Here is a 27,741-nt window from a genome sequence, read left to right on the forward strand (position 1 = left end):
CCCAGTGGACGACCAAACTCCAACTTGGGGGCAAGGTCATGGATCAAAATGTTAAAGTTTGCAGTAATCTACATTATTTACTGTTAGATATTGATATATACAGCACACTTAATGCACAGGCCTGGCACAATAACAAATAACTTGAAATATACTTGAAAAAACTGCAAATTATTATTATTATTATTATTATTAATAATAATGTGTTTGTCAGTGTATTTGCTGTAATACCGTCATTGTCCAACAGAGGGCTGTAGAGTGCGCAGGCGTACGACTGTACAGCCAAAAAAAAGAACAAGACAAAGAAGAAGAAGAAGAAGGAGGAGGAGGCGGAAGTTACGTGTCAGTTTACGCGCGAAATGTGTCAGGGAGCTTATGAATTACTTCTAATGTCGGAACAGAATTAGTTTTAAATCAGATAAAAGTCTCGGTTTCTTGATCGATCCGGAACAAAGATGAAATATTTCACCAGGCTCAGAGTCCGGAGGTCGTACGAGTGGCGCGGAGAGCCTCGAAACTTCAACAGGAAGCTGAAAACTTACGAATACGAGTGAGTGCTTTTCTTTTTCGTTCATGTTCATTTTTCCTCAAGAAGTTTGTTTACTTCATTTTACGGATAAAAACATTAAAATAAGACAGGCGAGTTCATTTTAAAGCTTAAAATCTAACTTAGATTTGATATTTGAGTCCATAAACAATATAAAGAGAAGTGGTTTGAGTTTTTTATGCAGAATAAATATTAATCAGTTTTTGGACTTTTTTGTCCTTAATGACTTGAAGGTAGTAATTTATTTTCACGGTTGACACTTTGTTGCAAAACAAAAATGACCCAAATGGACAAAATGTCCTTGATGATGCCGGAGGGTTAATATAATCTTAATATTTAAGCCTCAGTAGAAGAGTAGGAACAAATCTCTAACCCCCCAATGGATGAAATGATGAACTTCTCCTGACAAACGTCCCGGTCTCAGTTTTTTCTCTTTCTGTTCTTGATGTTTGTCCTGTTGGACGTCCTCGTCCTCGTCCCCGTCCTCAGCTCGTTGGGCATCAGGGTGGAGGGACTTCCCAGGACCACGGTCATCAACGCCGGCCAACACATCCTGATCGAGGGAGACGACGAAGACCAGCCGTACGTGGCCCGGGTCGTCCGTCTGTTCGAAGACGGTGAGAGGATCCATGAGTCTGTGTCAACGTCATCGTCCCCTCTGTTAATACACACAAACACATTCAATTACACAGTCCAACAGTAAACGTCAGGGACGGGACGTCACACTGGACTTTACTGGAGACGACATGACTCTGATTAAATGACTGATCTGTGGAGACGTGGACGTGACGAATGACCCAAGACTTTATTCAAACTAGAATACGTCTAGAAACCACAGGCGTCAAACGTCGGGGCCGCGGGCCACACGTTTGCTTACAACAAACACCTCAAGTAAAAAGGAAATTAAATTAAAATAAGATTAGATTTAAAATAAGTATCATCTAGTAAAATAAAATGGAAAATGAACAAATTTACAAAAGTCGTGGGCAGGACAGGGTCCAGTTTATCTGAAGGATAGTTTATTAAATATAAACATTCAGCAACAAATGATTGTTACTTAAAGGTTTTTATTATAGTTTCAGCAGCTGTTTGCCAATTTTAGCCGTTTTAATCACGGCCACATTGTCTGTAAATGTCCCTATATATATAAATTCTTCATTGTTTCTTGTGTATATTATTGTGACAAGAAAAGTTCCAATCCGTGTTTTTATTTTGTTTAACGAGTGCATATATGACGCACACTTTAAAATAGCTGCTAACACAAAACTAATGAAACAATAAACAGCTTGTGCACAAACCCTTTAACGGAGAAATGGCTGATTTTAGTGGTGACGATTAAAAATGACGAATTTGACCATTTTTTTCCTCATAAATAAAACCCTGATATTGCAGAATGAATGATTTTATGTGGTTATAATGGAAGTCGATGGGACAGTTTTAGTTGGAAATTCTAAATCTGATGCTAAAGTCAGTATTTTAGATGATCTTGGTCAAACCGAGAAAAAAAGGCCAAACATTATCTTTATGGAAAATGGCTCATTGTTCTGAATAAACAGCGTCTTACTGGTCGTTTCCACCTGAGATCAAATTGCTCTGAATGTGGCTCCAAACTAAAACATTTTGCTTTGAGTCGTCGACTCGTCTCCGGTGATGACAAACAACCTGAGACCTGATTTCAGTGATTTACGAGTCTAAAGTGACTCCTCCTCCGGGTCTCAGCTGATTTCCCTCTGACTTTCACTTCCCTCTGACTTTTACCTGCCGCGTCTCGTCTGGTGTCCTCAGAGAGCGGGATGCAGAAGAAGGCGGCCGTCCAGTGGTTCGTGCGCGTGTCCGAGGTGCCTTTGAGCAAACTGCAGCTTCTGGGCCGAGAGCCTCATCCCCAGGAAATCTTCTACTATCAGGGCCGGAGCTGCGACGACGAGGTCAACGTGGAGTCCATCCTCAGACCCGTGCAGGTGAGCGTCCACGTTCATTTATTTAGTGTCGGGAGACAGAAGGAAACACGTCTTAGAGGAAAAAGGATTAAATTCAGGCTCAGAAATCTTTATTATATCATGACGTACAAAAACACGACACTTTCAAATAACAAAAAATAGAACAAAAAAAAAGAATGACTGCAGTTAATGTTTTAACCGTTTTAACCGTCTGTCCAGGGAGGATGTAAACATGCAGGGATCATATAAAATATATAAAAACAGCACGAAACACAAAAACCACCAAAAAACATTTTGTTTGGTTCAAGGCACAACAACAAAAAACAAGACAGACAAAAAAAGCTAAAAAAGGCGCTAGAAATTCTTCACGGAGCTGCTGGCGACATGCAGCCGCTAATTCAGGCGCATTTTCCCCAAAAACATTAAATAAAATAACGAATAAACTGGGCTCTTTGAGAAAATAGTGCAAATAATATATTAAAAAGATGATGAATAAGAGGAAAACACAGCATTTATTTATTTATGTGTCATTTCTAGATGACTTGACGTCTTTTGTACTTTCTCTTTAAATTATTATCATTATTATTATTATTATTATTAGACTAATAGGAGGCAAAGTGTTTAAATATTATTGATTTGTTAAGAAGAGCTGAGATAGAATAAGTCTGTATTTCCTCCCACGACTTTAATGACACATAGAACATTTAATTATCAGGTTATGTTTCATTTTGTGTTATTTAAGTTCAATGCGTCCGTTTGTTTCTGATTGTTTGTTCCAGTTAGAGCTGCTGTGGTTCACACGTATTAATTTAGTGTCATGTTAAAAATCCTCGTGTGCTGATGTCGTCGTTAGTTTACACGTCTCCATCTGTGGATCCTCTGTTTATCACTTTTATCTGAGTGTCGTTCATTTTCTCAAGAGGGAAAACAACGTAAATAAAGTTAAAGATGCATTTATTATTTACATCATAGATCTTCAACAGGGGGTTTGTCCTTGGGGGGTTGATTAAAATATATATATATATATAGTTTTTTTATTTATTATTTTTTAAATACACAGTAACATGAATGTAACAACTGCTGCACAGGTTTAGATAAAAAGCCTGATTTACATGTTATTGTGATAATATCAATGATCGCGAAGTGAAAATCTGATACTGTGACAAACCTAGATCGAATAAACTAAACTAAAACCTCCTCCTCCTCCTCCTCTTCCTCCTCTTCCTCCTCCTCCTCCTCTTCCTCTTCCTGCTCCTCCTGCTCCTTCTCCTGCTCCTCCTCTTCCTCTTCCTCTTCCTCCTCCTCCTCCTCCTCCTGCTCTTCCTCCTCCTCTTCCTCTTCCTCTTCCTCCTCCTCCTCCTCCTCCTGCTCTTCCTCCTCCTCCTCCTCCTCCTCCTCCTCCTCCTGCTCCTCCTCCTGCTCCTCACCCTCCTGCTCCTCCACTTCCTCCTCCTCCTCATGCTCCTGCTATTCCTCCTCCTCCTCCTCTTCCTCTTCCTCCCGCTCCTCCACTTCCTCCTCTTCCCGCTCCTCCTCCTCCTCCTCCTCCTGCTCCTCCACTTCCTCCTCCTCCTCCACTTCCTCCTCCTCATGCTCCTCTTCCTCCTCCTCATGCTCCTCTTCCTCCTCCTCTTCCTCCTCTTCCTCCTCCTCCTCCTGCTCCTCCTCTCCTCCTCCTCCTCCTCACCCTCCTGCTCCTCCTCTTCCTCCTCCTCCTCCTCCTCCTCCTCCTCTTCTCCTCCTCCTCCTCCTCTTCATCCTCCTCCTCCTCTTCTCCTCCTCCTCCTCCTCTTCTCCTCTCCTCCTCCTCTCCTTCCTCCTCCTTCCTCCTCTCCTCCTCCTCCTCATCTCCTTCCTCCTCCTCTCCTCCTCCTCCTCCTCCTCCGTGCTAGCCCTTGCTCCCCTGCTCCTCCTCCCTGCCCTCCCTCCACAGGTGAAGCACCTTGACGCCGCTGCTCCGTTCCCTGACTCCCCCGACAGAGACTCTCTGTACGTGAAACTGTCCTGGGACTCTAAGACCTTCAGGTTGGTGGCCTCCTCCCTGGTGGAGTCTCTTCCCTCCTCCTCCTCCTCCCCCTCCTCCCGTCCTCGTCACACCAAACCCTCCCTCCCTCCCTCACCCCCCGGCACCCCCCACGCCGCCACCCCGGCCTCCAGGGGCCCCTCCCGCCGGGCCCTGCCCACGCCGGACCCAGTCGTCATGCGCCAGGCGGCGTTGGGGGAGGTCCGGGGGGGCGGGGCCACCATGAGCGCCGGAAAGGCCGCGGAGGCCGAGTCGCTTCACTCCGCCTCCAAACTGTCGGCGTCTAAATGTCTGAGCGCCAAGAGGAGGAACGCCACGGCCAGGACGCCGGGGGTCCGCAAGAAGCTGCAGCTCCTCAGTGAGTAACATGGGGGGGGGGGGGGGGGGGGCAACGTTAACCCTTTGGTCTCTGTGGTGAACAGCTGTTCACATATGTGTGCGTGTTGTTGTTGTGTGAGTGTGTATCAGTGAACACACGACTCTTAGTGCATCACTCGGTGCAACTTTTACATATTTTTTTACCCAAAATTAAGATGGAGACAGAAAAATGCCAAGTTCCTCTGAAATAAATACTTCCACAGTGGGGGGGGGGAGAAGAAGAAGGCGGCATCGAAGAAATAGAAGAAGAAGAAGAAAGCGGCATCGAAGAAGAAGAAGAAGAAGAAGAAGGCGGCATCGAAGAAATAGAAGAAGAAGAAAGCGGCATCGAAGAAATAGAAGAAGAAGAAGGCGGCATCGAAGAAGAAGAAGAAGGCGGCATCGAAGAAATAGAAGAAGAAGAAGAAGAAGAAGGCGGCATCGAAGAAATAGAAGAAGAAGAAAAAGAAGAAGAAGGCGGCATCGAAGAAATAGAAGAAGAAGAAGAAGGCGGCATCGAAGAAATAGAAGAAGAAGAAGAAGAAGAAGAAGAAGGCGGCATCGAAGAAATAGAAGAAGAAGAAGAAGGCGGCATCGAAGAAATAGAAGAAGAAGAAGAAGGAGGTGGCATCGAAGAAATAGAAGAAGAAGAAGAAGGCGTCATCGAAGAAATAGAAGAAGAAGAAGAAGCCGGCATCTAAAAAATAGAAGAAGAAGAAGAAGAAGCCGGCATCTAAGAAGAAGAAGAAGAAGAAGAAGAAGCCGGCATCTAAGAATTAAGGAGAAATTTGTAATTAATCATGTTAGTGGAGTTTATCCTCCCAGGACTGACCAGCAGGGGGCAGCACTGCTCCGTTTGGCCCTGAACTAAAAGTTTAAGCGTCCCCTCTAATTAAAGGTCTCGTCCCCTCAGGTCCAGAGAAGAAGGAGGAGGAGACGAGCGGCGAGGACGCTCTGGGACAGGTGCTGGAGGACGAGCTGGAGTCGTCTCCTCTGTCCTTGTCCCCCCCCCGGCCCTCCACCTTCAGCCTCACCCCTCTCAACAAGACCCCCAGAGCCCCCGCCGCTCTGGACAGCATCTCCCTGAAGCCCATCAGCGTCGTCCTCAAGGACCTGGACAGTCCCCCTCGTCCGTCCCTGAGGGACGACTCCAGCAGGTCGGTTTAGTCTCAGTTCTCTCTGGTTTTAACGTGTCTGAAAGTCCGAGTAAAGACGTTTCAGGCGCCTCTTCCAGTCCTCAGGGGGCGAAAACGCCACAAAGAAGAAGAGGAAGAAGCACCCCGAGGAGAAGCTTGGCCACCAGGGGGCAGACGTGAGTCAAACCCCCCCCAGGCCCCTCATAGGTCGATCCAGGGTTTCTGCAGAGTCTGAAAAACGTTTGATAGTTTAAAGCCTTAAAAAGTCATAAACGTAAATATTTAGTCTGAGGCGATGAGGGATAAAACTATTAATCCTGATAAACCACGATACAAATATTCTAATTCCAGTCTAATAAGCTGCTTCACTCTCTTCTCATAGGAACGAACCGAATGTGTCTCCAGCTTTTTAAATTAAATCTGGAGAAAAAGAGAATGAAATGAAGAAACATGGACAATAACAGTTTCATTTATTCTGACATCAACGTACACGACTTATCACCACAAACAGTCGCCACGGTAACGATCTGCCTCCTGTGGCTATTGCTAACGGCTAACGAGGCTCCTCATCAATAATAATAATAATATACCATGAATAATATAATAATAATAATAGTAATAAGTGTCTGAAGGTGGACGTGGAGCAAACTAGTCTCATACTTTTCAAATAAAAAGAGCACAAAAAATGTCATTACTGACTTTATTTTAATAGAAAATCTTAAAAACAAGAACATAATTTTAAAATAAATAAAATAAAAAACGAGTCAAAACACCAGGCCTTTCTTTTCCAGGTCTTTTCTAGGTCTTTTCTAGGTCCTACTTAAGGTAAGTAGTGGACCAGTGTCTTTAAATGGTATTTTACGATGCTGTAGTCTTTAAAACATATTAAATTACTTTATGAAGATCATGCATTTAACAGCTCTGGGAAAAAAACAAGGGACACTTCAGATTTATTGTAAATCGCAATGTTACATGTGTGAGAAAAAGCTTTAAAAATCACTGTGAGAATATGATATAATATAAAAGGATATTTAAACCAGAGTTTAGTGGGAATTGCAATGCAGCTCTAACTAGTTTTCTTCCAGAGATACTACTACTACTACTACTTTTACTACTACTACTACAGTTCTCCGGTACCAATTTAGTTCCAGAGAACTGAACAACCCTAATTTAAAGATAATATCCATAGATACCAACACAACATCTTGTCTTTATGGATCACAAACTCTACTTCCTGCTGCTGGGTTCATTCAGGGACTGGACCTCGTTCCTTCTGACTCAGTCCAGCTGCTGTTTGCTGTGTTTTCAGATGTGGTTGTGATGATCTGACGGTTACACAATCCTCAGGCTGGAGCCGAGCCAACAGATGAGTCAGGAGAAATAAAGCCTACAAATGAAAACAACGTGAGGAAATCCTGGGGAACTCCTGCAGACACGTGGGCGGACTAAAGGATAGAATATAAAAATAGATATATTACAATATGCTTATTTATAAATGTGCCCGTTTTGCATGTACAGTAAAAAATAACTAATATGTGCAACAACAGTTATTTAGACGTAGCAGCTTAAATATGAAGAAATATGTCAGAATAAATGAAACCGTGATTTTCCCTTTTTCTTCACGATAACATTTAGCTGTAAATGTTAAAACTTTAGAAATGTATATATACACACATACACACATCCTGATCACATATGACCCAGTGAGTCCGTTCTGTGTGAAGATGGAACCGAAGAGATTTTACTAGAGATGCACGATATCTGTTTTTTTTTTTTAAACCGATAACAGATACCTGTCTGCTTCCAAAGACCGATACCGATAACCGATACCTGTCTGCTTCCAACGACCGATACCGAAAACCGATACCTTTCTGCTTCCAAAGACCGATACCGATAACCGATACAAACCTGGAGATAAGAAAAACTAATAAACAAACAGTTTTGAGTCTTAAAATAAAAATATTTATTTTTTCAGATGAAAAAAAAAAAAAAAACCCGAGTCAAACAAAACTATTTGATATTTGAAATGAACGTCACTGATAAAAGCGTCTAGACCAGAAATACTTTATTCCCGGAGAACTGTCTATTTCCAAACATACACAAGCTGTGATGCATTCATGCGGTGACGGAAATTCCAAATTCCCGGTTTGTGAGTCATTTCCATGACCTTTTTATGTTCAGCTTTCTCTGTTGTGTAACATTTATGTGTAACATTCTGCCAGAATTATGACGTGAGCCCCGTTCAGGTCGAATAGAAAACCCCGCGTCTCTGTGACGCTGATGTATCTGCCTGTTCCGCTCTGACTCAACGGTTTTGGTTTGACCGGCGTTTATCGGCCATCACTCACATTCACAGTTAGAGGCTGTAGCTCTTTATGAAATATTAGAAATAAACCTGGAAGTGGAGCCCAGAGTTCAGCCCAGTGACAGCGACGATAAATGTAGTTATTCCTAAAGTAACTGGATCTGATTTTCCTGATTATTTGTTCTTGGTGCAGGTTTTAAATTTAGCTCATAAAAGTGTTAAACGTCGCGTGTGGAACCTGCAGGAACCTGCAGGAACCCTGGTTTTCACACGTCCTGGTGCAAACTGGGAAACCACCTCCCCTCTGGTTTCTTCTGGTTTCTTCTGGTCCGGTTCTGGGTGTTCACGCCTTCACGTTTCTTCCGAGGATCCTGGGAGTTTCCACCTCTTTAGTTTTTTACACGAGCTGCTTTGATGATTTGACTTGGTTATCTGCACATTGAAGGTAGAAAACATTTAAATTGGTAAAAACTAAAAAATTGTGCGGGAGAGACTGAAGCCGGGGACGTAAGATTAAAGTACAGATTAGATAGAAAAGTAAGAAAATGAATTTGTACAAATAGTTTTCTACAAATGTAGAGGAAATTAAAATGAATGGAAGTTCATTGTGTGCAGATCAGGACGAGTACAAATTACAGATAGATATATATGACAGTATTAACCCTTCAGGTATTTTTGTACATTTTTACATCGTTTTAACTGTGTTGTAGCTTGTGGCTTGAATTTCTCCTCTTTAGCCAAATTTTGTTGAAATGAGCGTCTTTTACTCCCACATGTCATTTATACTCTTGTGATTGGTCGACACCTCGGTGGCAAAAATGTACACGCATAAAGAAACTGCTCAGAACTACCAGGATGTCAAGAGTTTAACCTTTTAAATGAGTCAGAATGTACCAAGTTTTAAATGATTTTTGCAAAAAAAAAAAGACGAGCTGAATTATTTTCCAGTAAATAAACAGTAGGTGGGTGAGACCTCGGTGGTAAATAGAGTCTTAAAGAAAATGTTGATGTGTGAGGATTTTATGGCTGATTTTCTGCCATGAAGGTTTCCAGACACTGCATAAAAAATAATGATGCAATCAAATCAGTTTAATCGTTAATTCTTAGCTTCTCCAAGACTCTAATTATCACCAAAGCTCCATCATCCCACTGTTCATTTTATGAAAAATAATTTGTCTTTTCTTTTTTGGTAAAAAAAAAAAACGTTTAGAACTTTGTATTTTCAGATTCGCATTTAAAGGGTTAAAATCTTTAAAACTCGTGAGGTTCTGGTAGTTTTGAGCAGCTCTGTTGAAGTGATGCATGGAAATAAATACTGAAGTATGAGGATTTTATGGCAGTTTCTTTAACCACGAAGGTTTCCAGAGGGAGTAAATGTGAGGACGGCATGAAGGTTAAATGCATCATGTTAACACATCATTTAAAAGGCTACAAATCTTGGAGCCACATTTTCAATGTTTTTTTTTTTGTTTTTTTTAAACATTTATTTATTTATTTTTCTTTTCCAAACACCAAACTGTACAAAGACAACAACACCCACAGCAGTTTAAAACACAATCTGCATAAATACGTATAGAAAAGGTGTTTTAAAAAGGATGGATGACAATGACAGAGAATATACTGATTTTAGAGACACAGGTAAACTGTTGTGTTATTGTTGTATGTAATCTGTGCTTTTATATTTACGTGACGTGTGTGTTCGGTTGAACAGAGCGACCACTCCTTCCAGAAAGAAAGAACCCAGGACGCTGAAGGAGCCGGCGCTGGCGATGCTGTGAGTAGCACATTTCACCTCCTCTTTACGTCACAACCCGTCACCACACGTCTGTGAAATCTTCTGGTGCAGGTTAGATCATCGCTGTCCCTCAGACGCCTCCGTTTCTCTTCTTCTTCTTCTTCTGTGATCGGCTTCTTGGACGTGTTTGTTGTTGGGTCACGCGCCGGCGCAGCGATGATGGAGCATGAACACACGCATCATCCAATGAAAACTCTGATTCAGTCGCATTATCTGGGCGTCTCCATCAGATAATGAGACTCTGATTTTAATCGGAGTAACGTGTTCACATGCACTTAAATTCTCCTGTTAGAGTCTGATTAAGGCAATAATTCGTTTTTTTCATGTAAACGCGCTGAGTGTATGTTAGTTAAACTTAAAAAAAGGTGTGTGGTTTATATGGATCATTGAGTCCAGTTGTTCTTGTTTTGAGCTGATAATCCACATTTATCCCGTTCTCTCTGTATTTACTGATACTTTCCACTGTGTTTTTGCCGCATGTCCATTCACATATACTATCTATAAACTACTGGAGTCGCTCATTTCTTCTGTCAAACTTTATTTATAGACACTTTTCATACAAAGGACGTGTCCAAAGTGCTTTACATATAAAAAACAGACACAATGGACCAAGAGACCACACACACACACACACACACACGAACAATTTAAAACGTTAAATAAATAAAATAAAATAACCAGGCTAAAATGTAATAAAAAATAAATAAATTAAAAAAAATCAGGCAAATAATGATACACACCTTAATATAAATTTATTAAAAATAAATTATTTTTAAAATAAATAATAAAACCCAATAAATAACCAAACTAAAAGGAAAATGACATTTTAGTCGTTAGAGGGTTTGTGACTAAGAACAAGATGAGTTCGTTTCTGTGTTTATCATTTCGCTGCTTTCAGTTCTGACTGTCTCCTCTGCGCCTCCTCCTCTGCGCCTCCTCCTCTGCTCCTCCTCCTCTGCTCCTCCTCAGGGCTGAGGTGGATAACGAGAACTCTCCGATGCTTCCGGACGTGGCCACGCCGAGGAGCTCCAGGAGGAAGTCGGCCATGTTGGTGTCGTCTCGCATCAGGAAGCAGCTGTGAGTGACCTCTGACCTTTCGTCCTTTAAAGCCGCGAGGCTGAAACAGTTTCACTCCTTTCTTTCCAAAACATCTCCTCCTCCTCTCGTAGTCGTCTCGTTGGGTGGCGTTGGGCTGTATCACATTTTACCGCTGTATACGGTATTACCGCGATTATTCATTAAAACCATAAAAAACAGAAAAAACGAAGAGAATCCAGTGGATTTTCAAAATAAAATGCCCCGTGCAAACTGCTGGTCATAAAAAAAAAAGACAAAAAAGCGAAACTTGTTAACTTTGTAGCATATTTACACACGTAGAAGCAGATTTAGAAGAACATACGCCGGGAAACAAAGTCTGACTTCTGAGCGCATTTCCTTTCAGACACTGATACCAAACACTAATGATGACACAATAACAACATAATGTGCACAATATTAACAACCTTTGCACTTTTGCATTTCTTTTAATGACAGTATTGAAACTGATACCGTTGCTTTTGAAAGACGCCGCCCGTATCTTATCACTGTATCACCACCCAACCCTGTCATAGGGAGGATTTCACAGCAATTATTTCATAGTAGCTTATTTATTTTCTGTTTTTGTTTTTTGTTTTTTTAATTAATTGAAGTTTTTATTTTTGTGAATTATTTTGTTAATAAAACCTCATTATATCAACCATGATTCCATCTATAAAAAGCAAACAAACCAAAGCTATTTCATTTTGTTTTCTAGCACTTATTTAAATATTATTATGAATTTAAGTGAAAACCCCCGTTAGCATGCGAGCTAACAAGATTAAACATCAGCACTTTAATAAGAATAACAAGTAAACTTATTGTGTGTTGTAGGTTTTACATTAAACCTTGTGGAGGAACTTTCATAAATTCTGCTCAAAAGTCATTTATATATTTATATTTAATAATAATTCTCATTCTCATTTGTGCTCTGTCTGATTGTTGCAGAATATTTTCTTGATAATGGCGTCAAACTTTTACCTGAATTCTCAACTATTATTTTGAAAATAGTTTTTCTTCCAATTTCAACAAATGTTTAGTTTCTTTATTTTCTTGCACAAACTTCACCTTCTACATTTTATAATCTATAATCAGTTTTATCGTTTTTAATTCTTTGTCTCTATATATCTATTTTATATTTGTTATTTTTTTGTATGTTCTCTCTAATTTTTTTGTTTTTATTTTTGTTTATTTTTTTTATTATTGTTTTTTTTTTTAACTTAATTTTTATTGTATTTATTGGTTTTAATTATTATTTATTCTGCGTTACCGTGACAGGGACATTTCTCATGTCTTCATATAAATGATTTAATCTTCTTCTTTAATCGGTTTGTTCAGGAATCTTCTGGACAACAAAGTGGACGTGGACTCGGACGTGGAGGACGAGGACGAGTTTGTCCCGTCTAAGAAGGAGCTGGAGGAGGATGATGCCGATGAAGATGAAGAGGAGGAGGAGGAAGAAGAGGGGGAGGAGGTGGATAGTGATGAAGAGGTCGTGGTGAAGAAGAGCCGCCGGGCGGCGTCTGGTTCTCAGACTCCTCGATCCAAACGGAAAAGTCGCTCCTCGACCAGAACTCCGAGAAAAACCCCAAACAAGAAGGTGAGAAAATACAAAAAAAACAAGCGACAGAATCTTCTAATTCACTGGTAACCACCTCCTCCTCCTCCTCCTCCTCCTTCTCCTCCTCCTCCGGACTCTGCTGGATCACAGATCATGCCCGGGACTCCTCGGACCCCCCGTCACGCCACCCCCAGTATCCCCAGCAGGTCTCAGCCGGCCCGTCAACCCGCTAACGTCCTGGAGGAGGCCAGAACCAGGTGAGTTGACTCCGCCCCCGATCCTAGCCACAAAAACAAAGTAAACGAAACGACAGTATCTGATATGTTAATGTTAATAATCATGTTTATAGTAATAATAATGATGATGATGGCGGCTGGTCTGTGTCCAGGCTTCACGTGTCCTCGGTGCCGGAGTCTCTGCCCTGCAGGGAGCAGGAGTTCCAGGACATCTACAGCTTCGTTGAGAGTAAAATCATCGACGGCACCGGAGGGTGAGGAGCACACGGAAAAAAACTTCTGGAAAATTTCTAGCTTTTAGAGCCCAGTTTGATCCGAAGGTTCCTGGTAACACAGCGTCTTCTTAACATATAAATAACAACAAATGTTTTCCTTTGATTTAGTGCAGATAAGAGCTTTATGAAAGTTTATCTCTAGTGGACGTTAAAGGACTCTAGTGGACGTTAAAGGACTGTAGTGGACGTTAAAGGACTCCAGTGGACGTTAAAGGACTCTAGTGGACATTAAAGCAATGTAGAGGACTCTAGTGGACGTTAAAGGACTCCAGTGGACGTTAAAGGACTCTAGTGGACATTAAAGCACTGTAGAGGACTCTAGTGGACGTTAAAGCACTGTAGAGGGCTCTAGTGGACGTGGGAGGGTTCAAGTGGACGTGGGAGGACTGTAGTGGACGTTAAAGGACTGTAGGATCTCTAGTGGACGTTAAAGGACTGTAGAGGACTGTAGTGGACGTTAAAGGACTGTAGAGGACTCTAGTGGACGTTAAAGCACTGTAGAGGACTCTAGTGGACGTTAAAGGACTGTAGTGGACGTTAAAGGACTCCAGTGGACGTTAAAGGACTCTAGTGGACATTAAAGCACTGTAGAGGACTCTAGTGGACGTTAAAGGACTGTAGTGGACGTTAAAGCACTGTAGAGGGCTCTAGTGGACGTGGGAGGGTTCAAGTGGACGTGGGAGGACTGTAGTGGACGTTAAAGGACTGTAGGATCTCTAGTGGACGTTAAAGGACTGTAGAGGACTGTAGTGGACGTTAAAGGACTGTAGAGGACTCTAGTGGACGTTAAAGCACTGTAGAGGACTCTAGTGGACGTTAAAGGACTGTAGTGGACGTTAAAGGACTCCAGTGGACGTTAAAGGACTCTAGTGGACATTAAAGCAATGTAGAGGACTCTAGTGGACGTTAAAGGACTCCAGTGGACGTTAAAGGACTCTAGTGGACATTAAAGCACTGTAGAAGGCTCTAGTGGACGTGGGAGGGTTCAAGTGGACGTGGGAGGACTGTAGTGGACGTTAAAGGACTGTAGAGGACTCTAGTGGACGTTAAAGGACTGTAGAGGACTCTAGTGGACGTTAAAGCACTGTAGAGGACTCTAGTGGACGTTAAAGGACTGTAGTGGACGTTAAAGGACTCCAGTGGACGTTAAAGGACTCTAGTGGACATTAAAGCAATGTAGAGGACTCTAGTGGACGTTAAAGGACTCCAGTGGACGTTAAAGGACTCTAGTGGACATTAAAGCACTGTAGAGGACTCTAGTGGACGTTAAAGGACTGTAGTGGACGTTAAAGCACTGTAGAGGGCTCTAGTGGACGTGGGAGGGTTCAAGTGGACGTGGGAGGACTGTAGTGGACGTTAAAGGACTGTAGAGGACTCTAGTGGACGTTAAAGGGCTCTAGTGGACGTTAAAGGATTGTAGAGGGTTCAAGTGGACGTTAAAGCACTGTAGAGGACTCTAGTGGACGTGGGAGGACTCTAGTGGACGTTAAAGCACTGTAGAGGACTCTAATGGACGTTAAAGGACTCTAGTGGACATTAAAGCACTGTAGAGGACTCTAGTGGACGTTAAAGGACTCTAGTGGACATTAAAGCACTGTAGAGGGCTCTAGTGGACGTTAAAGGACTCTAGTGGACGTGGGAGGACTGTAGTGGACGTTAAAGCACTGTAGAGGGCTCTAGTGGACGTTAAAGCACTATAGAGGACTCTAGTGGACGTGGGAGGACTGTAGTGGACGTTAAAGCACTGTAGAGGGCTCTAGTGGACGTTTAAGCACTGTAGAGGACTCTAGTGGACGTGGGAGGACGCTAGTGGACTCTAGTGGACGTTAAAGGACTGTAGAGGACGTGAAAGCACTGTAGAGGACTCTAGTGGACGTGGGAGGACGCTAGTGGACTCTAGTGGACGTTAAAGGACTGTAGAGGACTCTAGTGGACGTTAAAGCACTGTAGAGGGCTCTAGTGGACATTAAAGGACTCTAGTGGACGTTAAAGCACTGTAGTGGACGTTAAAGGACTGTAGAGGACTCTAGTGGACGTTAAAGGACTCTAGTGGACGTTAAAGCACTGTAGAGGACTCTAGTGGACGTTAAAGGACTCTAGTGGACGTTAAAGCACTGTAGAGGGCTCTAGTGGACGTTAAAGGACTCTAGTGGACGTGGACTGGAGGAACAGTGTGATGAAGTTACCAGATATGGTTCGTGGACACGTGAAGAGTTAAGGCGTCGTTTATCTTCTAGGTGCATGTACATCTCGGGCGTCCCGGGGACGGGGAAGACGGCGACGGTCCACGAGGTGATGCGCTGTCTGCAGCACGCCGCTGACTCCGACGAGATCCCTCCGTTCCACTTCATCGAGATCAACGGGATGAAGATGACCGACCCTCATCAGGCCTACGTCCAGATCCTGCAGGTGAGGACCCGGGGGGGGGTTTAGTGGACGTGGGAGGACTCTAGTGGATGTTAGACGCTCTGATTCAGACGCTCTGGTTCAAAGTGCTGGGTTCTGGTTCCTCTGTAGAAGCTGACGGGTCAGAAAGCCACGGCCGACCACGCCGCCGCTCTGCTGGAGAAGAGGTTCAGCCTCCCGGCGCCCAGGAAGGAGACCACGGTGCTGCTGGTGGACGAAGTAAGAGCATGACACTATTTATCTTCTTCTTTATTTGTTTATTGGACGAGGACAATCGGAGGAAATGCACGACGTCATGTGAATATGTTGGATTTAGCTCAAAGACACAATGATTGTTTGCAAAATTACAAGATGCAAAATGAACGAATAAACGAAAAATCCGATCCACTTCAAACCAGCATCAATCACTTTAGGTCCGTTGGCACAATCGGGATTTAACAGGATCGTAGACACAGAGGTCGGTCCGGGAAACGCATCCAGATTATTTCTCTTCCAAAACTGAAAATGTCCAATAGAGACATCAGGTCCCCAGGTTCAGCATCTAGTCTGGAGACGTCTGGACGGACGTGGTCTCCATGGAAGAGGATCCATCCGACATCCATCACTCTGACATGGAAACAAGATCAAGAGGCTCAGCTATGAACCAGAACATAGGAAACATCTGGACTGACCAGGCAACATGTGGAATATTTGTCAGTTTGTTTAGCAAAGAGCTGGAGAGATTTACAGTAATGAGCGTCTGCAGGAAACAGCGAAGCATGGAGGAGGCTCCTGGTCCTCAGGCAGATACTGATCCACCATCAACACCATCAGGGAGGAGGAGGATTCATTCTGCAGCAGAACAAAGAGCCCAAACATCCAGACAAGCTCATTAAGAAGGAAGTGATGGCACGTTTGGAACAATATATATTGAGATATATATATAAATGAATGGCTACATATGAGAGAGAGCTGATCAACATGGACATTAACTGATTTTTAAGCTGTTTGAAAGCAGCGGCTGTGGAATTATTTATGACACGTCACCGAAAAGCACAACTTCTCCCATGCAGAACTGAAATCACTGAGTAATAACAGGTCTGTCAGATGTGTGGCAATAAATCAGTTAAATAAGTGACTATTCATAGCAGCACAGACGCTAAAAATAGAAATGCAAATACAACCCACCATTACACAAAACCACAGCGTCGCGATGCGACGGGTTCTCGGGTCCCAGCGCAACAAACTAATAAATTAATAAATAAATAAATAAAAGTCTTTAAATTCCTCTTTTAAAATGAAGCAGCACCTGAACTTTTGATTGTTAAATAATGAATTAAGAGACTTGCAGCTCAGTTTGAGGCTCAAGACTGAAAGTTCATATAAAAGTACATTTTTTTTTTTTGTTGACTTTTGAAAAGGAAGCGACAGGGAGTGTGGGGGGATTTCAGTGTTTTTCTTTTCGATTCATAAAGGATTCCTGTAATGTCTGGAAGAAACAGGTGTGGCCGTCCACTAATGAGTCATCAGAGAGAGTGAATAAATAAACCAATATATATTCTGGCATTTGGTTTGTTGGATTAACAAAGAATGTGAGTTCAGTTCCCTTGAGTTCTGTTTATATTGTGTCGGAAACAATAAAAAATTGTGTCAAGACGCTGCAAAAAACAGACCTGAAACCTCCAGAGTTAATGTGAAGATGAAGTGGACAGAAAAGAATGAAAACATGAGACAGAGAAAGTCAAGAAGATGATGAGAAAACAGGAAACGAGAAGAAAAGGGAACGAAATTCAAGACAACAACACAAAAAAAAAGAGGAAGGAAGTGATTTAAGGTGGAAGTTCCTTTTATTTATGGATCATATTTGGTGTTTTTTTTTGGTCTCAGCTTCACGTTGTTGGTTTAAAGTGGATTAAATGAAGAAACGTTTATAGACACTGTTTTCTGTTCAGTCCCTTGAGTTCCCTTCACGTCGTCCATGGTGTGAAATTAGGAGGCTCCGCCCTAAATAAACTCGTACTATCTAAACGTCTGTAGGTTTAGTTCAGAGCTGGTAAAGGTCAAAGTTCAGGTGTATCCTCGGTGACCCTGACCCGTCTGACCTCCCTGCAGCTGGACCTGCTGTGGACCAGGAAGCAGAACGTCATGTACAACCTGTTCGATTGGCCGACGCGACGCCACGCCCGCCTGGTGGTGCTGACCATCGCCAACACCATGGACCTGCCCGAGCGGATCATGATCAACAGGGTGGCCAGTCGGCTGGTGAGCGCTCGCCTCCACGTTCACGTTCTCATGACATCCATTCTTATTTTGTGTTATAAACACGTGTACGTTCTGGTATTAACAGCAGAAATATCAAAGAATCTAATATTCACCGTAGAGAATAAAATGATAAAATCTATGAAAAAAAGACACAAATATATAAACAACTGACAACAAATTTAACTGATATATAACTGATATGGTGACTGTTAGCATTGTAGCATGTAGCCTCGGTGGCTGTTAGCTTAGCATTGCTATGTAGCATATAGCCTTGGTGGCTGGTAGCTTAGCATTGCTATGTAGCATGAAGCCTCGGTGGCTGTTAGCTTAGCATTGCTTTGTAGCAGGTAGCCTTGGTGGCTGTTAGCTTAGCATTGCTATGTAGCATGTAGCCTTGGTGGCTGTTAGCTTAGCATTGCTATGTGCGTTGTAGCCTCGGTGGCTGGTAGCTTAGCATTGCTATGTAGCGTGTAGCCTCGGTGGCTGGTAGCTTAGCACTGCTGTGTAGCATGTAGCCTTGGTGGCTGGTAACTTAGCATTGCTATGTAGCGTATAGCCTTGGTGGCTGGTAGTAGCTTTAGCATTGCTATAGTTAGCATTTGTAGCTGCCTTGGTGGCTGTTAGCTTAGCATTGCTATGTAGCATGTAGCCTTGGTGGCTGTTAACTTAACATTGCTATGCAGCATGTAGCCTTGGCGGCTGTTAGCTTAGCATTGCTTTGTAACAGGTAGCCTCGGTGGCTGTTAGATTAGCATTGCTATGTAGCATGTAGCCTCGGTGGCTGTTATCTTAGCATTGTTATGTAGCAGCATGTAGCCTTGGTGGCTGGTAGCTTAACATTGCTATGTAGCCTTGGTGGCTGTTAGCTTAGCATTGCTATGTAGCATGTAGCCTTGGTGGCTGTTAGCTTAGCATTGCTATGTAGCATGTAGCCTTGGTGGCTGTTAGCTTAGCATTGCTATGTAGCATGTAGCCTTGGTAGCTGGTAGCTTAGCATTGCTATGTAGCATGTAGCCTTGGTAGCTGGTAGCTTAGCATTGCTATGTAGCATGTAGCCTTGGTGACTGTCCAGGAGAAATAAAATGTCCAAAGGTTGAATTGTGTGAACGTTGCCTCCTGTAGTGAATCAGTAGCATTTTGGAGCCAGATTCACTTTAAGAGGTAAAAACTCAGACACACTGACACTGAAGTCAGACCAGGGTCTCCATGGTAACAGGTTGTTGTTATTTTTAGGTTGCACTGTCTGACTGACTGGAAGTCTCCTCCCTGAAGTTGGTCACTGCTTCAGTTCTTATCTTCCTGTTAACTGCTTCTCTGCTCATGTGGTTTGGCACTGATCTGCATTTCTGCTTCTCGCTGCAGAGATTAATCACGATGCTTCTTTGTATCACTTTGACAAAAGAAAGGAAGAAGCTGAAGTGTGGTTATTGTAAATCATTTTACCCTAAGAATGAAAAAAAAAAAAACACCTGAGGGCAAATTGAACTAATGTTGGTTTTACTTATAGAATAAAAAACCTTTAATTGTCAGTGCACAAATTGCAGTTTGCAACAAAAGAAAAGTAACAAGAAAAAAGAGTTCACTGTGTAAAAAGGTAAATAATACGATTAAAAGAGTAGAATAGAACAAACAATATACAAGTGTTGGCGTTTGTGCAAAAAGTAGTGAAATTGCAACAAGAAGTAATTGGATGCATCAGACATAATTATGCACCACGTGTCCCAGTTTAAAGCATTTAATGAACCTGAAGTCCAGTTTCCTGCTGCAGAACCTTGTATCATCTTTTGAGTCAATTTGCTACAAGAATATGGTTTAATTAAAGTCGATAGAAGCTTGTTTCCTGTGTGTCTCAGACCGTTGGGTTGGATCTTAATGCGTCTTTGTGTTTGTCCAGGGTTTGACCCGGATGTCGTTCCAGCCGTACGGCTTCAAGCAGCTGCAGCAGATCATCATGTCCAGACTCAACAAGGTGAAGGCGTTCGAGGAGGACGCTCTGCAGCTGGCGTCCAGGAAGGTAGGACGAGCCCGCGGACGCTGTTTCACGTGGACACGGACCGAGTCAGAAACACAGAGAATTAGCTAAATTTATCGGCCGTCCCGTCCCTGCTCCTCCTCCTCCCTCCACCAGGTGGCGGCTCTGTCCGGAGACGCCCGCCGGTGTCTGGACATCTGCCGACGAGCCACGGAGATCTGCGAGCACTCGTCCCCGGGGACGTCGTCCTCCGCGGGGCTGGTGGGGATGAGCCACGTGATGGAGGCGCTGGACGAGATGTTCTCCTCATCCTACGTCGCCGCCATCAAGTAAATATCACAACATCACAACGGTTTCCATCGCAGTTTGATTTCTGAAATCTGGATAAAGTCCATTTCCTTTTCGTTTCCATTGGTAAAGTCTCATCTTTACGCGATTTCCCATAATTCTGTTAAATTCTCATCACTTTACTCATTCACACTTTCATTTTAATTGAGCTGAGTCTCAGTTTGATTTCTAGTCAATAACTAACATTTAAATGCTTTAGCTTTAGATGTTTGAGAGGTTTTTTAGAAACGTAGGCGAGTTAATAAACTGGTGATGAAACATTACCAGTTTATTATCTGCAATTATCAGACACACAACTCATCGGCAACAGCGCACGTCCACACAAGCAAACATTAAAACAGAAACTTAGTGGGATACAGAAGTGATGAGTTCAGTGACGGTAACAACACAGTGACTGGACGGATTCGAGCAGATAAAGAGGATTAACCAGAGTCAAAGACCATAAACAGCTGTTTGACACCGACACACATTCACAGCTGAGTCACCACCACGAGCAGATTTTATCAGAAAGAGGAGAAACGTGCCTCCTTCCTGTAAAACAAACCGAGTTTCACCCTTTACACGTTTTTAATCCCCGTCAGTGATTAAACTCAGGTACGTTTAAAAGTGGAGCTTCACGGTTTTAATCACATTCACCGACGATGTTCACGCGTCGCTTCGTGTTTATCGTCACTTAAAACCAGTTTCACTTCCTCCAGACGAACCTGTTCCACATCAAAGGGGATCAGAAAGAATTCATGATGCTTGTGCAACCGTTCACATGAAAATAATATCATCAGGCGTTTAAAAGTTTGGACACAATTCTTTCATGTAACGGGTCCTGAGATTCAGACCTGAGAGCTCAGTGTTTCACACAGTGGTTTATATTCAGCAGATGCATCAAACAGCTTCAGTCGTTACGTTGTGTTAATCTGGTGAACATTTCATTCATAATGTGTTAAAATACTTATTTGGTGAGGATATTTATTCATGATTAATTGTGTTTCTTAGTGTGGAAGTCGGTGGGTTAAGAACATTTCCACTTTCTCCCCTTTATCCTAAATTCATACCATGTTTTTTGGATTAGCTTCAAGAATTGAACATGAAATAAATTCCAGCCCAACTCAACGTGACGTCCCAGGCAGACTGGATTCAAACAGTGTTTAACAGTGTTTAACAGTGTTTAACAGTGTTTAACAGTGTTTAACAGTGTTTAACAGTGTTTAACCGTGTTTAACAGTGTTTAACCGTGTTTAAAATCCCTATAGAGTAGAAGCTGTGGCGTAGTTTTGGGGGCCTTTTGGTGGTTTTGGTGCTTCTGGCCATTGACTCAGATCGTCCCCTGACGCCTGCTTCAGTGCACATGTGGTTCTAAGATCACGGAGCGATGAAATGAGTGATGGAAGTTTAATGTCAACCCAGATACAGTGAGTCACGGATTTCAGGCCGTCCCACGACATTAGAGGCTCAGTCCAACCCGGCTTCATCTATAAAGCTCTTTAAAACAACCAGACAAATAAAACGGTTATAAGACAAAACAATTAAATAACATAAGAATAAAATGAAATCAAGGTCTCACAGGGTGATGGTTTAAAAACAGACCAGGACAGAGTTAGATCATCAGAACCGCCTCAAAGTGTTGAAAGAATCGGCTTCATTCTGATTAAGTCTGAGATCAGAGTTCAGCTTAACTCAGTTAAGTCTGGTTTAACGCGTTGAGCTGTCGTCTTTCTGCTAAAACCTAAAACACTCAGAGACGTCCAGGCCTTCATGTCTCTACGTTTCTTTATTGCACTGTTTGTTTTATTTTGCTGGTAAAACTTATTTTATCTTTCTCTGTTTTTTTTATGTGTAACGTTGAGGAATCATTGAAGCGTGAAGTAACGGTCTGACAGAAAAGGCTTCGCTGTTTTTACGAGGCAGATAAAGTTCTAAAGTGAACCAGTTTAACATTAACCACGTACAGTTATTCCAGCCTGTATTTCCCGTGTGACGTTCGAGGACTGTCCCCGCTGAAATCTGAAACTGCTCGAAATAGAAACGTCGATCAGGAACCTGTTTCACTTTCATAACCGCCTTCCTGATGATGATGGAGATAAATGTCAAACTAATGTACTCGCTCACACCACAATGATACAATGATGTCACTGTGTGTGTTCTAGTTGTGATGCAAACGCAGCTAATCTCACATTTCTGCTGTTTTTTTAATGATTTATTGCTCTTTACATTTATATTTCTCATGTACATGTCGACTCTCATGTGGAAGCTTCTGCGTCATTGTCTCCTCGACACTAACTACTCATCCTGTCACTGCTGCAGCTTCGTCCTCCCACCTGGTGTCTTTCTTCTCTGCATCTTCAATGTGTTTCCCCTAATCGTCTCGTCCCGTCTCGTCTCGTCTCGTCTCGTCTCGTCTCGTCTCGTCTCGTCCCGTCCCGTACTGTCCCAACTGTTCTGTCCCAGCTCGTCCCGTCTCGTCTCGTCTCGTCTCGTCCCGTCCCGTCCCGTTCTGTCCCGTATCGTCCCGTCTCGTCTCGTTCTGTCCCGTCTCGTCCCATCCCGTCCCGTCTCGTCTCATCTCGTCTCGTCTCGTCCTGTCCCGTCCCGTTCTGTCCCGTTCTGTCCCGTCTCGTCTCATCTCGTCTCGTCCTGTCCCGTCCCGTTCTGTCCCGTTCTGTCCCGTCTCGTCCTGTCTCGTCCCAGCTCGTCCCGTCCCGTCTCAGCTCGTCCCGTCCCGTCCCGTTCTGTCCCGTATCGTCCCGTCTCGTCCCGTTCTGTCCCGTCTCGTCTCATCTCGTCTCGTCCTGTCCCGTCCCGTTCTGTCCCGTCTCGTCCCAGCTCGTCCCGTCCCGTCTCAGCTCGTCCCGTCCCGTCCCGTTCTGTCCCAGCTCGTCCCGTCCCGTCCCAGCTCGTCCCGTCCCGTCTCAGCTCGTCCCGTCCCGTCCCGTCCCGTTCTGTCCCGTATCGTCCCGTCTCGTCTCATCTCGTCTCGTCCTGTCCCGTCCCGTTCTGTCCCGTCTCGTCCTGTCTCGTCCCAGCTCGTCCCGTCCCGTCTCAGCTCGTCCCGTCCCGTCCCGTTCTGTCCCGTATCGTCCCGTCTCGTCTCGTTCTGTCCCGTCTCGTCCCGTCCCGTCCCGTCTCATCTCGTCCCGTCTCATCTCGTCCCGTCTCATCTCGTCCCGTCTCGTCTCATCTCGTCTCGTCCTGTCCCGTCCTGTCCCGTCCCGTTCTGTCCCGTTCTGTCCCGTCTCGTCTCATCTCGTCTCGTCCTGTCCCGTCCCGTTCTGTCCCGTCTCGTCCTGTCTCGTCCCAGCTCGTCCCGTCCCGTTCTGTCCCGTCTCGTCTCGTCTCGTCTCGTCTCGTCCCGTTCTGTCCCGTCCCGTCTCGTCTCGTACTGTCCCGTCTCGTCTCGTCTCGTCCCGTTCTGTCCCGTCTCGTCTCGTCCCGTCCCGTCCCGTCTCGTCTCGTACTGTCCCGTCTCGTCTCGTCCCGTCCCGTCCCGTACTGTCCCGTCCCATACTGTCCCGTCCCGTATTGTCCCCTCGGCGGATAGTTACTCTGGTTCAGATCCGAAGTGACGGTTTGTATTGTGTGTTTTTCCAGGTGCGCGTCGACGCAGGAGCAGCTCTTCCTCAGATCCGTCATCGCAGAGTTTCGGAGGCTGGGATTGGAGGAGGCCACGTTCCAGCAGGTGAGGACCAATCAGAGGCGTCGGTTTATTCATGAAGCTCGTTTCAAATCTGGGTCAAGGTTAAATACAGATGCACCCATCAGATCTGATCTGACTTCCTAATAGGGAACAGGTCTTATGAGGGCGCTGTTACTGGGGGGGGGTCCCACAGATACTTGATCAGTTTAGGATCGAGTGGATTTGGACTCGACTTGTTTCTGCAAGAACCAGAAACTGCTGCTGCACCAGTTTCCTGTTTAAACTTCAACCTTCCTCCAGTTCCTTAGAACTGAGGACGCTGCTCTGCTCTAATCTACTCTACTCTAATCTACTCTACTCTAATCTACTCTAATCTACTCTACTCTAATCTACTCTACTCTACTCTAATCTGCTCTACTCTAATCTACTCTACTCTAATCTACTCTAATCTGCTCTACTCTAATCTACTCTACTCTACTCTACTCTAATCTACTCTGATCTAATCTACTCTGATCTACTCTACTCTACTTTACTCTAATCTACTCTACTCTACTCTAATCTGCTCTACTCTACTCTACTCTACTCTACTCTACTCTAATCTGCTCTACTCTAATCTACTCTACTCTAATCTGCTCTACTCTAATCTACTCTACTTTACTCTACTTTACTCTAATCTGCTCTACTCTAATCTACTCTACTCTAATCTTCTCTACTCTACTCTAATCTGCTCTACTCTAATCTACTCTAATCTGCTCTAATCTAATCTACTCTAATCTGCTCTAATCTAATCTGATCTAATCTGCTCTGATCTACTCTACTCTACTCTACTCTGATCTACTCTGATCTAATCTGCTCTACTCTAATCTGCTCTACTCTAATCTGCTCTACTCTACTTTACTCTAATCTACTCTAACCTGCTCTAATCTACTCTACTCTACTCTACTCTACTCTACTCTAATCTACTCTAATCTACTCTAATCTACTCTACTCTACTTTACTCTACTCTACTCTAATCTACTCTACTCTACTCTAATCTACTCTACTCTACTTTACTCTACTCTACTCTAATCTGCTCTGCTCTACTCTAATCTACTCTACTTTACTCTAATCTACTCTAATCTACTCTAATCTACTCTAATCTACTCTACTCTACTCTACTCTACTCTACTTTACTCTACTCTACTCTAATCTGCTCTGCTCTACTCTAATCTACTCTACTTTACTCTAATCTACTCTAATCTACTCTAATCTGCTCTAATCTACTCTAATCTACTCTAATCTGCTCTAATCTGCTCTAATCTGCTCTAATCTGCTCTAATCTGCTCTACTCTAATCTACTCTACTTTACTCTAATCTACTCTACTCTACTCTAATCTGCTCTACTCTAATCTGCGCTACTCTAATCTACTCTACTCTACTTTACTCTAATCTGCTCTAATCTACTCTACTCTACTCTACTCTACTCTGCTCTATGTGTCCAGTTGCCTTTTAAAAAAAGCCTTTTAGGTGGTTTTAATGTTGTGGCTGATGGGTGTGTTTATTCTTAACTTTTTTTTAAATGTTGAATATGCAATAAAGCGCCAACTTTTTTTTATTGTTTTACCGTTTTTATTTGTAAAATGGAAAAACAGACAAAGATAGTGGACGTATAAATATTACAGATCTAAGGTGGAATCTGACAAACGAAAACTGAACGAATACTGTTTGTTTCTATGGAAATCTGCCACAGTATTAACGTAACCTGTGTGTTGTAGAGGAAGTAGGTCAAATCTGTAGCGAGTCCTGCATCAAACCCCAACAACCATTATTATTTTCTTTACTTTACCGACTTTAATGCCTAATTTCACATAAGTCAGATAAAGATCTAAGTGACTGAACTGTGTCTGTGGTTAACGTCACCAGACTCAGCTGAAGGTCCTGAAAGTGTGAACTTGCTTTCTTCTTGTGCAGCTACTTTCCAAGCTGCCGTGACAGAAAGTAGCTGCACCAGTTTCCTGTTTTTCACCTAAAAACTTCCCTCGAGTGACCTTTAAACAAACCAAACGACAAACAGCCTTTAGCTCCTTCTCATTCACGTTACTTGGTCTAATCTTAAATAATTTCCATGTTTGACACCTGTGAATCAGAGGAGATGGAAGTGAACTTGCCTCTGACCACAACCTCCCAGCTTCCGCCTACAGTACGTGTGGTTTAAAGAAGCTGAGCGAGAAACCAGGGCGTGTCCAAGGTCTGCGGTGAACATCACCAGACTCGTGTGCTGAAAGTGTGAACAAGTTTTCGTAAATGACACAACCAGCGTCATTGTCTCATTTTAGTCAACTTCCAGTGAACAGTGGCTGCAGGAGTGGACACATATTAGCAGCAGCACTGGCAGCTTGTCTTTGTCTTGGTTTGTCTTGGTTTGTCTCCAGCTGTTAGCCGCGTTAGCCCAAGTGCTAGCAGAATCCCCGGCTAACGTATGCTTGGCTTGGTTCATGTGCTGTTTGAAGCTGGAAAGAAAACTCCTTCCTGCAGAGTGTGATGATACTTTATGTGTCTCCACTGGTCCCTCTTGATTTCTTTGTCCTCAAATGTCCCATGGAGAGGACCAACGTGCTGTTTAGCGTCTTCCATCTTTATGGGTTGGTTCTGCTGCCTGTCACTACCGGATCAGCTGGTGCTAACGCTAACGCTACTTGGACGAACTGAGACACGTTCACAGTCGTTCTGCTGCAGATGCTTCATTAATTAATTAATGTTAACGAGTTAATTGTGACGCTGTAGTTAAGAGCTATGGCTGACTGAGCGTGTCCCTGGGTTTTGACTGAGCGTGTCCCTGGGTTTCGTCTCTCAGGTGTTCGTGCAGCACCAGGCTCTGTGCCGGGTGGAGGGTCTCCAGCCCGTCGGCGTCTCTGAAGGTCTGACCGTGTGCCAGCGTCTGGGCTCCTGCAGGTTACTGCTGCTGGAGTCCAGCCGCCTGGACGTCCTGCAGCGCATCCGCCTCAACGTCAGCCAGGACGACGTGCTCTACGCCCTGAAGGCCGACTGAGGGAGGAGGAGCAGGAGGAGCAGGAGGAGGAGGAGGAAGAGGAGGAGGAGGAGGAGCAGGAGGAGCAGGAGCAGGAGGAGGAGGAGCAGGAGGAGGAGGAGCAGGAGGAGGAGGAGGAGGAGGAGGTACTCACACCTCACACCTCAAACCAATTCACTACTCAGACTCTTCCATCTGTTCTTTCTGTTAGTGGGAGACTTTGTGACGTCCCCGGTTTTAATTGAAATGTGACGTTTAGCTCTCGTGTTTATTCTTAACTTTTTTTTTTAAATGTTGAATATGCAATAAAGCGCCATCTTTGATATAAACTGACCTCCAGTTCTTCAGCTTTTACCCTTAAACCGTTCAAATGTTCATCACTTTTTTTTATTGTTTTACCGTTTTTATTTGTAAAATGGAAAAACAGACAAAGATAGTGGACGTAATAAATCTTACAGAGCTAAGGTGGAATCTGATAAACGAAAACTGAACAAGCAAAATGAAACAGTGCGTTTGTTTCTATGGAAATCTGCCACAGTATTAACATAATCTCCTCAGACTCAGACTCAGACTCACTGGTGGCACCGTGAATAATAATAATTTAGCACCCGGTCACATAAACATGTAAATTATGGTTTAACAAAAAACTAATCAGAGAAATGAGATAATATTAATACACATGTGTTTTGGGTCCATCACAAACTAAACTGTTCAGATGAGACTTCAAAGTTACAGTCGTGTTAAAAACTGTTTCAGATCCTCAAACAAATGTAACTTTGTTTTCTGTTCTCATCTAGAATAATAACGTTTATTACACGTCTGAGCCATTAAATCAGGTCATTAAGTCATTAAATAGGATTAAATAGAATTAAATAGGAACCAGAAGAATCGATGTT

At 43.4% G+C, this 27,741-nt stretch overlaps 1 protein-coding gene across 2 annotated transcripts; it reads left to right on the plus strand.

Moving 5' to 3' along the window:
• The first annotated feature begins 319 nt into the window (after positions 1 to 319).
• orc1 (origin recognition complex, subunit 1) lies at positions 320 to 27,174 on the plus strand. 2 transcript variants are annotated; one of them, XM_047586084.1, is made up of 18 exons: positions 320 to 547; positions 1,034 to 1,161; positions 2,330 to 2,502; positions 4,415 to 4,862; positions 5,775 to 6,018; positions 6,096 to 6,173; positions 10,014 to 10,076; positions 11,067 to 11,174; positions 12,510 to 12,771; positions 12,883 to 12,989; positions 13,121 to 13,222; positions 15,481 to 15,652; positions 15,761 to 15,868; positions 17,741 to 17,890; positions 19,785 to 19,904; positions 20,019 to 20,191; positions 23,793 to 23,880; positions 26,672 to 27,174. In XM_047586084.1, the coding sequence occupies exons 1-18, from the start codon at positions 453 to 455 to the stop codon at positions 26,864 to 26,866; spliced, it is 2,814 nt and encodes a 937-aa protein (XP_047442040.1). In that variant the 5' UTR covers positions 320 to 452; the 3' UTR covers positions 26,867 to 27,174. The 2 variants fall into 2 exon arrangements, with proteins under 2 accessions (XP_047442040.1, XP_047442041.1); XM_047586085.1 differs by lacking the exon at positions 6,096 to 6,173.
• The last annotated feature ends 567 nt before the right edge of the window (positions 27,175 to 27,741 follow it).

This window comes from Mugil cephalus, chromosome 6, assembly GCF_022458985.1.
Source record: "Mugil cephalus isolate CIBA_MC_2020 chromosome 6, CIBA_Mcephalus_1.1, whole genome shotgun sequence".
NCBI lineage: Eukaryota > Metazoa > Chordata > Actinopteri > Mugiliformes > Mugilidae > Mugil > Mugil cephalus.